A 15,466-nucleotide genomic window follows, 5' to 3' on the forward strand; every position below is an offset into this window, starting at 1 on the left:
TGTATTTTTTTTTACCTAATATGATGTATGGAATTTATGAATAAAACAAGAAACGTTTCTACTAATTAACTTTATTGTCAAATAATAATTACAAATTTGATCTACAACACACTTTAAGCTATCTGAAGCCAACAACACGTCCAATGGACATTTCCTTTGTCTATTTTCTATAACAAAATCATGAATATATACAAGTTATTTTATTCCAAGGGTTTATTCGTCATTCTTCTTTGTATATTTTGTCTTACCGTAATAGGCCATGCCAAAAAAAATTACCCCTAAAAATTTTTACAATATATATTTAAAAAAAAATTAGCAATAAACACAATCATTTACTTACACAAAATAGTAAATAGTTTGAACATGATATTGATTGACTAAACTTGTATTATTTTTAGGATCTGTAATTAAATTTGGTTATTTTTAGCAAAACATCATTTATAGGTTATATTTTCGTTTTTCTAGTGTCAACTTATAGCTGTCAATCGATAAAATACATGTAATACTTTTTTCTATAGGACATGATAATGGAACTGACCAGTGTACATGGATAGGTTATAAACCGTGATATTTTGTGCCAATTTGACTTTCGCCATTAGAATAGAATTATCTGTCAGGAATATCAACAGGGGCTTTTAAATCGGAATGAAACAAAAGCTGTCATGACCAAACCATTTATACAGATCAGTGTAATGGAATATAGTCCAAGATCCAAGTAGTTGTGATCAATATTATTTTTTATTAAATCTCTACATTAAGTTTTAAATTTGTCTCTGCTTGTGGTACTATTAGCCGATGAAACGGAGGGGTTTGTCCAAACATCAGGTTCTTTAGTACTGGCTTCAGAGTAAGTAGGTCGGGCCGGTATGATGGGGGACCGAATGCAAACGCTGAAAACAAAAGTTCAATTATTAGCCATTTCAAATCCCTTAAAATGGTTCTCGAGTCTTGATTAAGAAGATAAATTATTTAAAATCATGCTGAATATAACAGACATGCAATCTGAAATAAAAATGAGTCAGTAAGCTTTTAAAACTATTTTGCACATGCACATCCCATTCATAACGAAATATAGTATATCTTAAAATCTGGAACTTTTTCTTTTATAATAATAATAATAATTTTATAAATCATACGAATCGAGTAAAGTAGATGGTATCATAATATAAATTTTATTTACTAAAGTGCTAATATTAAAAATATTGCTTGTTTTTTAAATTAAATTTTATTTAATTTATTGTCGCAATAATATAGGCATTTAGTTTTTTTAATTTAAATTATTCATGCGTGCTGTTGTGTCGATATATTTTCGGACACTTCCACTGACCTGCTGTACAGTCAGCTCGTCAAATAATTACCTAAAAACAAGTTTATTATTCACTTTAATTCTAGGTAAGTATTGAGAAACATCCAGCGTATCGCATCTGAATCGATTCATTCTTGATTTTTATGTCACAAATACATAAGTAACACGTAAAAAAATTAGTCTAAAACATCGCACTGATGGGCTAGCGAAGGTTTAAATCAATTTATTATCTTGTATTGTTAGTCAATGGTATTGTGCAAAAGATGTAGCCATGTAACTCACGAGTTGACATCTTCGAGCTTCTTGAGAAGACGCTCGTTCTCTCTGGTGACGAGTTCGTGATCGCGCAGCAGGAGGTCGCGTGCAGCGAACAGCTCGCGGTTCTCGCGACGCAACGCGGCGCTCTCCGCCATGTGTAATTGCACCAGCCGTACCAGCTCGGACTGGCCCAGCTGGTGCAACTGGTTGCTCTCAATGCGAGGCGTCATATCTCTCTCGCCTGATCGATATAAGAAAAATGTGTGTTTTTTTTTGTAACGGTCTCTTATGACATCACGTCAATAGCTGTATCTGCTATACTTTTCAAATGTCTTTGCGGCCAAAATCATCAGCGCTCTGGGCATTGTTTCTAGGCTATAACCAGCTACAAATAAAATTGTCTTCTGTGCAGTGACTATCTTTACTACAATTATGGTGGTATAAACACAAATCCAAAAATTCACGTTACTGATTTAATCTATTCTAGCGTCACATTTTGGTGCGTCAATACCTCTAGAAGTTCGATTTCTCATTGTTCATGACATAGTCAAGAGCCAAACAAGAACGTCAAGTCAATGTGAAGTCGGCATACCTGAGGGGTCCATGCTGTAGTCAATGTGTACATGCAGAGCTGTCCGCAGATGTTGATTCTCAGCCTGTAGCAGCTCGATTTCTCTTTTCAGACTGAGAATTAGCGCATCTCTTGCGTCCTAGAGATTTTAAATAGAACATTTTTAGTATAACAATGAAATCTTAGAGAGCAGGGTTGGCAAAAAAGCGTACTAAGAAATAATTGTACGTACAATTTTGACGATGGGTTTGGATTTAATTTTCTTAGCTCTGGCGGCGTAGCGCAGCGTGTTGACTGACTCGCTCAAGTTGGATCGCGTCGGTGCGATGCATGCTATCTGTGATGACACACATCATTAAGAACACATCATGTTAACAATATACACGTTACATTGTGAATATCTTACCATTAAGGTAACCCCGTTCCCTGCTAGGCTGTCAGCGAGCAGCTTCGTCAGCTTGCTGTCCCGGTACGGTATGTGACCTTTCTTTTTACCGTCACTTAATTGTGCTATACAATATCCTGTTGGACAGAATTATACTTTGCTACACTTTGAAAACAGTAAGTACATTGTCGTGGCTGCAACAGTCATTTGAAGTACAGTCAGCTGCAAAAATGTGTATACAACAACAAAACTTTCAAAACTTGTATATGTTTTATGTTTCAAAAATACGTATGCAAGAATTCTTCAATAACATGTTATTATGGTCGGAAGAATACGTGCGGATGCGTGTTAAAATATTTTTGAAACAGAAGCCGAATACTAGTTTTTAATATTTACGCCGAAGACTGTACAAGTAATGTTTTCATATCGAAGCATATTCACGTGCAATTTTAGAACAAAATTCATCTTCTTCTACACTTTGCCCTAAGAAATTGTTCTGAATCTTTCTAAAAGGTACTTACCCAGTACCATAAGACTTTTGTTAATATTATTAGCTTCTTCCAATGTCTTGCCGGTGCTGTGCGTGCGCTTTGTCATCTCGCTGCCGGCCAGGTCCACGAAGTTGATCTTGCCGTGTGTGGAGCACGTGACGTCACGCTCGCTGCGAACGTCACGTCGCACGCGAACGCTCAGCACAGTATGCGAGCGGGACGAATGCGCGTTCATCGAATGCGAGCCCACCGCGCGGTTACGAGTACCTTAACAAAATTTATACATCTCACAAGACGCAAAATTAGACGCAGTGAAGGACGTAAATTTCCTACCCATTTTGATAACATAACGCTTAACACGGAATTCATTTATGCTGGTGTCATTTTGCTGTATAATGTTCTGAGAAACGAAATTAATTTGGGTATTGTACCTTCTTCTAGAACAGCAAATAAGTCATCCAACTCCTCGCAGTCGACAGTGAAAAGATTTTCGACATAAAAGCTACGACTATCCTTCGACCAGCGAACTTGCAGTGGTTTCTTAACAGTTCCAGGGTTTAGGAGATCTATAACCTACAAATTATTAATAAATTAATAATTATTATATGTATATCTTACTAATATTTTAAATGCGAATGTTGAATGGGTGGATGTATGCTAGTTAGAAGGTATTTCTAAAACGGCGTAACGGATTTCAGTGAAATTTGGCATAGATGTAGAACACAGATTAGAAGAACAAATAGGTTACTAATTCAGTTTTCCTTTTAATACCGTGCGACCGGACGTTTAGGCGACACCTAGTAAAAAGTAAATTAAAAATGTTTGATCGTGAACTTCAGTAATTACAATCTCGTCGTGTTAAATTAAAGGCCGACCTATACGACTCCATTTGTTTAAAGGGATTTTAGATGTTTACCTTCTCATTGTAGATCTCTAAAAAGGATGCCTTCAATACGAAGTGACAGTCAGGTCGGTCACGTATCAATTGGAAGAGATAGACAAAGGACCGTACAACTAGACCGTGCTCTGAAGAGAATGGACTTGCTCCCCTCTCTACCTGTAAGATAAAAATAGCAATAATTCAAACTAGCGACTTTGTAGATTTTTATTATAAAATTAAAATATTTAATTTTATAACATAAAATACATCCCAAACATACAAATAATACCAATTTTTCCTCGTTTTAGTGTAAAAATCAGAGGTAAATTTAAAGGTTATAGTTTTCCTTAATACCGTAATTTAACTTTACTAAAACTGTAATAAAACTTTATTTTATTACGCTTTAGTATGTTTTCTTTTTATAAACTTAGATTAAGTCTCGTTGATTTTATTTAAATAAATTAACATATTTTAATAAATGTACATACACAAAGCATTTAAATAAACTACTAACTGATAATATTGGAGGTTTTAATGATTTTTCAAATCAATATAAAACGATTTAAATACAATTTGTATTCAAAAAGCATTATGAATGTGCCAATCGGCTATCGGAGGCGACGAAATCGATTAAATGAAGCGCCATGATGCGGCAGCTATTGTCCAAGTACAGCGTGTGTAAAATAAACAAAATTAAGAATATGTGTAGCCTTTGCTTTGTCCATTTAAGTTAGTAAAAAAACAATGATCTACTCCTAACTTAATAGCTATTCCTAAAGCTTTTAAAAGATTTTAATTCATACTGTTTCATCTTATTTCACTATAATAACAGCAAAATTGCAAGACATTTTGTTAGAACTGATACTATCGATATAAAAACAGACAAATAATAGACCTATTATTACGTAGCTGTAAATCAATCGATCGAAAAACAAAGATTAGATATTCGATAAGTAAACGTTACGAATGTAATTATTTTACCATTCAAAGGTGTTTAGTGTTTGAAAAAATGTATCTTTTTTTTTACTATTTTAAAGCTATGACGTCACAATATAACGTATTGCCTATTCATATTTAAAACGCATCGTGTATACTCTGTGGGTTCCGATTGCAGTAATACGTACATTGAAACATATTGTTATCTCTTACGTTCTGTTTGAGAAAAACAGAGAGAACAATATGTTTCACAGTTACGTGCTACATATAAGTATTACCAGTCCCGGAGGTCCAGTGAGGGTGTGTGTTTTCCCGCTTCCCGTCTGTCCATAGCAGAATGCCGTGCAGGAGAAGCCCTCCACAGCCATCTCCAGCAGTCGTTTTACTCCTGAATATTCCAGAACATCTTCCTGAAATATTACAAATTAAAAACAAGCACTTGAAGAGAGAAGATGAGTAGTCATTAAGACGACGTTTTCTAGAAACATCCCAAGTTGCATTTGTGTGGAACGTATACGTCTAGGTTTAGTTACCTGAGAAGCTGCAGGTTCAAAGACAACGTTATATGAGAAGACTTTATGCTTCTGTCCGGGCGCGGTGCCGGGGCAGATCACCTGACCTTTCCCCGGGAATTCTAGCACCTCGCGCTCACCGCGACTGCGTTCTTGATCGTTTACGGGTCTCACCCTTAAAAAAAAGCAGTATAATATGTCACAACAATTTTAGCGTCTATGGCGAATCTAGGAGAACTTGAAACTTCGGTTATGGTTAAACCTGAACTCGGATATTCATAAGTTTCCTCTGTCTTTCCAAAGTCATTGACGTTGTGTAAAATAATCAATTTCTGATTGTATAAAATTTGTTATGCGGGTTCAAATGAATAATAACCATTTTAGAAGTGCCACCAACTCTAACAGTGGTAGAGCCCGCTTTAACATCTTCACACGAATTGTCCCAGCTCGCCCGGTGAAATACCACGACCACACAGAAGACACGCGTCAAGTGGAAGCAATTCCACGTTCCGTCTGATGAGTGTGCGGCCCGGGGGCCAAAATTAGTCCTCTTTCCCTTCCCAACCTTTTACTTATAAGGAAGGGATGGGAAGTGGAAGTGGACTTTCCGGAAGAGAGGATGCATGGAAAGGGAAAATATTTTCTTTCTGTGCATTCTCTCCTCCGCCGATTATTGCGTATGTCTATGGGCAACGGTCACTTCGCTATTTCAGCGATTTCAGGTGGCCGCTCGCTCGTTTGCCACCTTGTGGTATAAAAAAAAAACTCGCTTTGCAAATTTAATAAGAAACAATCGTTATGGCATAGAAGGTATTATTTGAGGACTAGTACCTGACGACAACATTGATATTGTCTTCATCGGAGTTAAGGTTGGTGGTGGAGCCGCGCGTGCTGCGGTCTACGCTGCCCGCACGGCTGCTGCCACTGACAAAATAAATTAAATTAACTTAATATAATTAAGTTGTGCTAAAGAGTTGTCGTGTTTTGAATCGCCATTAGGCAAGTAATGTAAAACGTTATTTCTATACATATAATTTTTACCATCATTAAACTTCCAACATAGAATTGTGAAAATGATGATGCACTAGCTGTCGCGACTCCGTCCCCGCAGACAAAAAACTTAACTATGTGTTCTTCCAGGTTATGTTCTATGTCAATTCCAAATGTCATCGAGATCCATTCAGCCGTTTAAACTAATCCATCGTTTGGATCGCATTTATAATATTAGTAATATATACAGTAGGGTGCCGATAAATATATAATGAAAGCTTAATAACGGTAGAAAATATAATTATAAATACAAGTGTAGATGTAGAGTTGTAAAAAAATTGTCGATGGTTTTTAATCTTTACACTTTGAAAAGGGCATGTGAACTTGAACATCGGTATTTCAATCGATATTGCATTTACGTAACACGAACGCAATTTCGATGGGTCAGTTTGACATTGTTTGTGAATATGTCACCGATGGAGAAGGGGAGTTATCTATTTGATGCGGACATCGCGTGTCAGGGACAATCGATACTGCAGATATGTGTACATATGCTTACTGGTAACCATACGATTAATGACCGATACCATCAGACGTTTTGTCCACAAACATACGAGCCTAATATTTTTATACTAAATTGATCTTCAATATACGTTATAAATTAACACTGTTATGATTCTGCCAACCCGCACTTGACCAGCGTGGTTGACTACCTAATCACCCTTAACTTAGGGTAGGCTCCGAGCCCCTCGGTGGGGACATATAGTGAGCTAATGATGATGATGATTCTGAACCTCTACTACAAATATCATTGAATTTAATTGGAGATTAATCGTTTTTTTGTGACGGAAGATTAGATTGATATGTCCTTTGAAAACTTAATATACGTCTACAGAATTAATACGTTATAGAAAAAAATTTACTTTAATAAAACCTTCATTCGTAAAGGCAAAAAGAAATGAAACTTTCTTTGGCTTGTCTGATTCATTTTCAAACACGTATTGTAGTATGAAAGGTCCTGTCGGCACCTTTTGGATCAAGGCCTTCCAAGCGTCTTACAATTTGTATAACGCAAAAAGCAACAAAAGAAGAATTTCACTCAAAGCATTTATTGTTTTTAAATTACTTAAAGTTAAGTTATACTTTACTTTACTTGGTTTAGATACGTAAATTAAACCAGTAAGTAAAACAATTATGGTACAGAGTAATATAATAATAGTCTTTTATCAACATTTTAGCGATTAAAAACCACTTCAAGAATAATACGGTGATCGTAATCCGCCGAAACAATGGATGAATTTTGATTTACTTTGTGCTCCAGATTTAGTTATAAATCTATGGTTAAGTTCTTAAATCGATAACGCTTTTGTAAGTCCTTGATATTTCGCGCCAAATCGTTTTACAAACGTCACATGTCACGTGCCGTCGGCAAGACAAGGGAATCTAATATTTTATTCCACGGCATGTCAATCTTTCCTTTACACAAAAACTATCTATAATTAACTTCACTTACTAAAACTACAAGGCAACATTTCTTTGTAGTCAACAGAACTTGCGTAAAATTAAATCCGTCGATAAAATACTCGTATTAGAAAAAGCTTGGAAAACCAAGAACCACCCTAATATAGGTTTGTTTTTTGTTTCTTAATCTTAGTCATATGGTAAATACGAATGTATAGATGGACGGATGCATGGATATCGCTTAAATTTGGGTTAGATGTAGAAAACACTCTGGAAGAACATATAGGCAACTATTTTGACGCGCCACTGGACTTGGGCGCGTCAGCTAGTTATTATAATAAATATTCCTTAAACCCCCTTGAAAAAAACCATATTAATGAATCAGTTCACGGAAATCTTATGTTTTTAAATGGACAAGACACGAACTTTCGTTAATATTGTGAGAGCTCCGAGTAATGTTAGTCATTATATACATTAATTCAATTTAACCTTGAACATTTTGACATAACAGGGAAAAACCTATTTCATGAATCAGCATTTCTTGTTCATTTATTAGGAAAAATCTTTTTAAATGTGCGAATATTTTAAATACATGTATATATGTATAACAAAATCCACCATTAAGTAAACTTACCACTTTAGTGGGGAATCCTGATTTACGTTTGTTGCGTGACCAATTTAAGGTGAGATTGCTTAAATAAGAAAGCGTATGTAATCTGTATAGTGATTTAACAGTTTTTCGATATAATACAACTCTGCACGCCATCTTGTGGTTGTGATTTTGTCACTTTTCTTGCCATCAAATTGAAATTCTATGTGTCTTCTTACTCTTATGACTTTTAGATATAAATTGAATTTAATTACTTGTTTTCATTTTACATACTACATACATAATTAAATATAGTAAGGACATGATAAGAATATACTTGTATCTTCTCCATTAGTAAGCAATACAGACAAAATCTTTCGAATATTACCAACAACCAAATAAAGATGTTCAATCAAATTTAGTTTTTAGGACAAACTGTTTTTAAGTTAAGCCTACATATACTGGGTTATGGACAGGGATATAATGATGCTCTAATTACAACCTACCTTCCATTCCTGGACCTGCTTCTTAGGCTGACGTCATCGGGCCAATTGTGGGCCAACGGCGGCAGGCCGCCTGACCCAGGTTGCTCGGTGCTCCGAGCTTTGCGACTCTTTATCTCTTTGCCTATTTTAAAAATTACTTTTATTGTTTAAATTAAAAGTAAATAAAAGTTCATTTAACATGACAGCAAAGCTATGTGGTTTCTTTGATTATGGGTTTAACCATTACCGAAGTATTTGTATAGAAACTTTTTCGTTTCACCTTCTCGATTAACAACTGTCACCGAATTCGGTACGTGAACACGTAATTCGTGTAATTTCATGTCGTATACCGAATCATAATTACACCTTTGAGTGATTGTTTACATTAACAATGTTTGTTTTGTATTGATTTAATTTATATTCAAACAGAAAATATACATGGAAGGATCTATATAGAGTAATTTAAACCAATATTAATTTGATCCTTGTGTTGTAATTGAAATTCTATGTTTAAGGTAATTTCAAGTCTAGATATGGAAATATGAACCCCAAAAAATTGTATAGGAAAATGTAATTAGTACCCGTACAAATTACTTATCACTGACGCATGGGACGACTGGGGGGAAGACTTGGGAAAACGTATTCGCAGTACGTTGTGCTTAAAAAAATATTTAAATTTGCGTGTTTGCTTACCACATCTTGTAGTAGCTACTAAAGTCTCTGCGGATTTAGATATATGCCTGGATAAAGCAGACGGTGGAGCTTTGAGCGGAGTTACAAATCTGTTCTTCTCACGATTTAGAGGTTGAAATATTTGTAAATTTTTTAACGACATTATTTAGCTTATTATTCATTTTTAATTATTCTAACTTTATATTTCACATTATTACACCTTACTCTTGTTAAGTTTTAATCATTAGAAATGTGTCGATCGTAATGCGGGCTCTTATTTTATTACTGTCGTAAAACGTGAAAGCATTACTTATGTTTTATAACAGATAATTTATTGAACATTTTTTTTTATTAACCGTTTATATTATCAAAATAAAACAAAGATTTTGTAGTACAGATGTTTAAATTTACTTTATGCCACGAGAAAGCGCGGGAAATAAAACAAAATGGCTGCCGATACGACTGACATTTACGAGCGCGGGAAGCGTACTAAATTGCTTTGGTCGTGACACCTGGGAAAGTAATTTAAGCTTTTCACTGACTTGTATAAGTTTATATAACATCCTGATTTAATATTTATGCATATTTTGTTGGTAAGATAAAAAAGAAACGATTGTTTGATGCATGCTTTCATAGTTTTTAATTATTTTTGACAACATAACCATAGATGTAATAAATATTTTACTGCGTTATTATGCCTTGGTTTTCACACGTCTCGGTAATTGCCACAAAATCAATAAAGCGATGTTTGGTTGTTAAATATTCACAACTCATTGAAAGACCATTTTCTATATTTCTTTTTGTTATATGTTGTGGGGTTAGTTTTACCTTTTTAACATTATATACATACGGAAAGATAAAAAATACTAATATTAAAATAAGCGTAATTATAAAACTATTTGAATATTTTCTTATTAAAATATATGCTTCGGTGGGTTGAATATTAAAGGAATAATAAGTAAAAAAGTTACAACGACTTTTTAAAGTTTAAAATGTTACTTTGGTACACAGTCAATCTTCCTTGTTCGTGTTATGTCCGAATTACTTAACGTAATTTTTTAATTTAAGAAATAGAATTATTTCACGAAGTAATTTGGATAGCAGGTTTCTATGTATTTAATAAAAATTATAGTGTACTTGTATTTAATAATTTTGTTGTACATAACTAGTAGTTGGGGTAATCAAAGTCAAGGGTGTAGGGCATTGACCCTTAGGGGGTTGAGTACTCATGTAATATGTACTGTTTGACACCTACCACTTAATACCTTTATGACCTTATAACCAAAGCGTGAGCAAATGGGGTTCGGATATGACGGCTGATCGAAGTATATGCATGAATATGTAGATACTACTTATCATTAGGGATAGGCATGATGATGATGATGATGGTGATGATGATAGTGATGATGACGGTGATGATAGTGATGATGATGGTGATGATGATGTGTTACAACTTGTCGAATATTTATCGGCTATATACATTTCGTTAATATTGAATACAGGGGGATTAGTTAATTGTTTTATAAGTTGATTTAATCAAATAATTAACCCATTTATATGGCATATTTCACTAGACTTGTTAACGAACTTGTACTGAATGAACTTGTACTAATTAATTACTTAACCTTTACCTTATTTTATTTTTAACACGCTTCAATTACTATCTTTTCAATTATTAGTAGAGACTGGTACTAAATTAAAATTTATGAAATGATCGTCGGTGGCTCAGGGGTTAAGCACTTGGCATATAATGCAGATCCTGGGTGCGAATCCCGTCCATGTATCAATGTGTTCTTCGATTTACATATGAACGTTTATCCGAGCTTTTTAAGGTGAAGGAACACGTGATGCATCCTGCACATATCTGCGAAGAAATTCAAACATATGTTAGACTTGAACCAACCCGCTCTGGGTCAGTATGGTTGACTATGGCCTAATCATCACTGACTTCGGTTAGGCTCCGAGCCCCTCAGTGTGGACGTATAGTAAGCTGATGATGATGAACCATCAAATTAATAGACACATGAGTTAAATAAGACTATAATTAAAGGATTTTTGTATTCATATGTGTGTCAAATTTCACTTTCATTCGATCGCGGAATTTTAAAAGTTCGCAATTTCACAAACTTGTGTAACTACAAAATTGTCGCTACACTTATTATAAGAATGATTTTCCAATATAACATGTGAACCTAATAAACAAACATAAATTATATTTAAGAGTTTATGTCACCCTCATCTACTATACGTCCTCACTGAGGGGCTCCGAACCTAATAGGATTGACTAGGCCATAGTCAACCACGCTAGCCCACAGCGGGTTGACTTCACACATATCTTTGAATTACTTCTTATTGCGGGATGCATCACAATGTTTTTGTTCACCGTAAGAACGTCGGATAAATACATATATGTTAATCGAAAAACACATCAGTACTTCTCATGCAAACTTTAATTATAATTTCTGATATAAAACATATTTAAATGTAAATAAAATGTTATAATTTACATAAGTATATTGCTTGCATGGTAAAAAAAACCACGTACATTGTTATTCCAATTGTAAGACAGTATTTAATTCTTAAGGTAGACATCAAAGTACTCACACGTTACGTGACCTTAATATGAGAAAATAAGGTCTCAACAAGATATAAGAATTATTTGTAAAATAAATCTTATATTAAATAAAAATCGTAAAAAATCGTATTTAATAGGAACTTGAATTATTTCTAATAGTTTTTGAATTAAGTAAAATTAAATGATTGATTTAATAAAAATATAGATTAAAAAACAAATAATGGAACTTAATAAACCTTTGCACAATGCAAATGGAGAAGAAAGAAAATGGTTACCATCGAAATTATTCTGGAAACAGGTAAGTTGGAAAAAATTCAGGCTCAAAAAAAGTTCAAAATTTTATAAAATCTACTCCACATCTTTTGCGTTCAATCTAATTTAATATTAAATGCGACTTAGAAGGTTTATAAATAGGTGGGTAGACGTTTGTTAGAAGGTATCGCCAGAAGAGCTAAAGGGATGTCGCTGTAATTTGGCAGAGAATTTTTTTATTTATTCCGCAGGGACGTAGTCGCGGATTACAGCTAGTGTAGATATAAGTAAGGAGTGAGTACTGAGGCCTTTCCGCAGGAAAAAGGAAGATGATGATGATCTTTTCTGTTAAGTATTTTTTATTTGTATGTAGTTGTTCATCTGCGTTGGTGTATGGAACATGTTGTTCATGGCGGGAATGTGTATGGGAACACCGACTGTACTCATCCCACAGCTGCGGAGAGAGGCCAACTCAACTGATGCTGTTGACGGCGAAACAGCATCTTGGTTATGTAAGTATTTATATAAAACTAGCTATCGCTTGCGACTTTGCGCAGAATTTAAACTAACTACTGAGTAACTAAAAACTATGTTCTATATTTATGGCAAATTTCATCAAGATCCATGCAACCGTTTTGGAGATACCTTCTAACAAACATCCATCCATTCATCTAAATTGAATTGCGAAATGCAAAGTACGGTAGATAAGTCAGGGTTCGTTGCAAGTTTGAATACAGATAACAGTGAAGAACAAATTTATACTATATAGCATTGTTGATACATTCTTATAAAATTATCCATCAGATTATTAACATTTTAAATAATACTAAGGAAGAGTTAAAGTAGAAGCTAGCTTAACAGTAGTAGAGCCCGCTTTAACATCTCACGAATTGGCCCGGCTCGCCTGGTGAAATACCACGACCACACAGAAGACAGGCGTGAAGTGGAAGCTATTCCGCGTTTCGTCTGATGAGTGTGCGTCCCGGAGGCCTTATTTAGTCCTCTTTCCCTACCAACCCTTTTTCTTATAAGGAAAGAATGGGAAGTGGAAGTCGACTTCCCGGATGGTCGATTTAAAGTAGACAACGCATATTCAATTGCGTTTGTCTATGGGCAACAGTCACTTCGCTATTTCAGCGATTTAAGGTGACCGCTTGTTCGTTTGCCACTTTATGATATATGTTATAGTAGAAGTAACTAGATATATTTTTATTGTTTACAGATTCTGTCTTCGGTACATGCACTCTACCTTGGGTGGTCATAACACTTTTTTTCACGCAGTACTTCGGACGCAGATGGCCTGTCATTATCAGTGTCTCCACTATATTCTTAGTCTTTCTATTCATGTCACTGAGTACGAACGCCAAACAGATACTTGTAGCAGAAATAATGGAAGGCTGTTTTTTCTCTTGTTGCTTAACAGTCTGTGTTATTATCTTATCGGAGTATACAATACCAAAGTATCGGGGAATCTTTTTATGTTTTAAATCAAGTAGCTTCTTCTGGGGCCTTTGGATTGCAAACATCATCGGGACATTCTTCCATTGGAAAAATATTCCAATATTTGGAATGATTGTCTGCTTATACTCATTTACTGCGTTCTTCTGGCCAGAATCACCACACTGGTTGGCTAGTAGGGGACGTTTTGAAGAGTGCAAAACATCTTACCGTTGGCTTCACGGCTGTGATGAAGAATCTGAACGTGACTTAGCAACTTTAATAAAAAGACAAACAGATTATTTGAATGTTCGCGCTCAGAAAAGAAAATCTTTTTATTTTTCGCAATATACCTCAAAAGAGTTTTATAAACCTCTTTTCTTAATAGTACTGGCTGTAACTCAATATCATTTCTCTGGGAAATTAGTTTGTAGTATCTACGTGTTGGAAATTACGAAAAAAATAACAAATAGCGAAGACACTGCGTACCTTATAATGTTAATTTTGGATGGTGTAACAATTCTTGGCATTTTTATCGGCTGTTTACTTTCAAGAATACTGAACAGACGTACAATGTATATTAGCTTTTCAGCGATAGGTGTAGTTTTCCTATTTCTAATTTCGCTTTATTTATATCTAGTAAAATTGTTGATTGTAGTTGAGAATAATATATTCTCTATAATTTTACTAACTTGTTTTTCGATTGCAATCAGTTGCGGTCCCATGATCATGACAACATCTGTATATGGAGAGGTTATACCTTTAAAACATAAGACTTCTATGTTTCTTATAGCGATATTATTATTCGAAACTTATAATGCTGTATTATTAAAGAATGCACCTAAACTCTTCAAAAATTTAGGATTTCACGGTACATTTTTAATGTACGGAATCGTTACTGGCATCTGTACTTATCTTTTGTATTTATATTTGCCAGAAACTAAGGATAAAACGCTGCAGCAAATTGAACAGCAATTTGAAGACGAATTGAGAGCAACGCCATCTATTGATGAAACAGAGCGTTTTATTGCAAAACAACATAAATAAATTTATGAAAATTATAATTAAATGTTAACTTACTACTAAAAAATGTTATTAATTTGATATGTTAAATACAATCAAATCAAAGATTCTCAAGAAATGTTTAATTTCATGTATTCGGTAAGCTTTTTTACTTTGTAATAAATATAATAAGCTAGCTATGCCCACAACTTCGTCCGCGATACTGTCTTTGAGCTGCGCAGTACTGGACTGTCTTGGACATTGCAACATAACTTTATTTTTCTAAAATAAACGTAGCCCTAGTTACTCATTACATCATCTACTTGCCAATAAAAGTCCCGTCAAAATCGGTTCATCCATTTCAGAGATTATCCGAAATAGGGAGACAGACAAAAATTAAAAAAAAAATTTTTTGGTGTATGTACTAAAATTTAATAAAATAGCTTATCATCATAATAATATTATAAATACGAATGTTTAGATGGATCGATGTTTGTTTGTAGGTATCTTACCGAACGTACCGATGTAGAACATAGTCTGGAAAAACACATAGGCTACTTATTAAGTTTTTTTTTTAATCCGCGCGGACAGTTTCACGGGAGACAGCTAGATAAAAATGTAATTTTACTCAAAGGCTTGCTTTAAGTAACTCAAACATACCACG

At 34.5% G+C, this 15,466-nt stretch overlaps 2 protein-coding genes across 2 annotated transcripts; one reads left to right on the top strand and one right to left on the bottom strand.

Moving 5' to 3' along the window:
* Positions 1 to 107: 107 nt before the first annotated feature.
* LOC106119600 (kinesin-like protein KIF12) lies at positions 108 to 9,699 on the bottom strand. Its single transcript, XM_013314642.1, has 14 exons — positions 9,558 to 9,699; positions 8,886 to 9,006; positions 6,171 to 6,263; positions 5,361 to 5,514; positions 5,106 to 5,237; positions 3,928 to 4,068; positions 3,443 to 3,584; positions 3,042 to 3,278; positions 2,542 to 2,657; positions 2,368 to 2,472; positions 2,157 to 2,274; positions 1,589 to 1,805; positions 341 to 890; positions 108 to 278 (listed from the first exon to the last, which is right to left on the bottom strand). The coding sequence occupies exons 1-13, from the start codon at positions 9,697 to 9,699 to the stop codon at positions 755 to 757; spliced, it is 1,854 nt and encodes a 617-aa protein (XP_013170096.1). The 3' UTR covers positions 108 to 278; positions 341 to 754.
* A 2,613-nt stretch (positions 9,700 to 12,312) lies between these two features.
* Positions 12,313 to 14,847, top strand: LOC106119601 (facilitated trehalose transporter Tret1-like). Its single transcript, XM_013314643.1, has 3 exons — positions 12,313 to 12,409; positions 12,737 to 12,875; positions 13,586 to 14,847. The coding sequence occupies exons 1-3, from the start codon at positions 12,332 to 12,334 to the stop codon at positions 14,845 to 14,847; spliced, it is 1,479 nt and encodes a 492-aa protein (XP_013170097.1). The 5' UTR covers positions 12,313 to 12,331.
* Positions 14,848 to 15,466: the final 619 nt, after the last annotated feature.

Source organism: Papilio xuthus, unplaced genomic scaffold, assembly GCF_000836235.2.
Source record: "Papilio xuthus unplaced genomic scaffold, Pxut_1.1 DF827135.1, whole genome shotgun sequence".
NCBI lineage: Eukaryota > Metazoa > Arthropoda > Insecta > Lepidoptera > Papilionidae > Papilio > Papilio xuthus.

Coding starts and splice junctions, on each gene's coding strand:
- LOC106119600 (XM_013314642.1), bottom strand. CDS start 9,699: ATGTCGTTAAAAAATTTACAAATATTTCAACCTCTAAATCGTGAGAAG. Junction 3,279..3,442: donor ATTTGCTGTTCTAGAAGAAG/GTACAATACCCA, acceptor AATTTTGTTAAG/GTACTCGTAACCGCGCGGTG. Junction 891..1,588: donor AAGCTCGAAGATGTCAACTC/GTGAGTTACATG, acceptor TTTTGTTTTCAG/CGTTTGCATTCGGTCCCCCA.
- LOC106119601 (XM_013314643.1), top strand. CDS start 12,332: ATGGAACTTAATAAACCTTTGCACAATGCAAATGGAGAAGAAAGAAAA. Junction 12,410..12,736: donor CGAAATTATTCTGGAAACAG/GTAAGTTGGAAA, acceptor ATTTGTATGTAG/TTGTTCATCTGCGTTGGTGT. Junction 12,876..13,585: donor CGAAACAGCATCTTGGTTAT/GTAAGTATTTAT, acceptor TATTGTTTACAG/ATTCTGTCTTCGGTACATGC.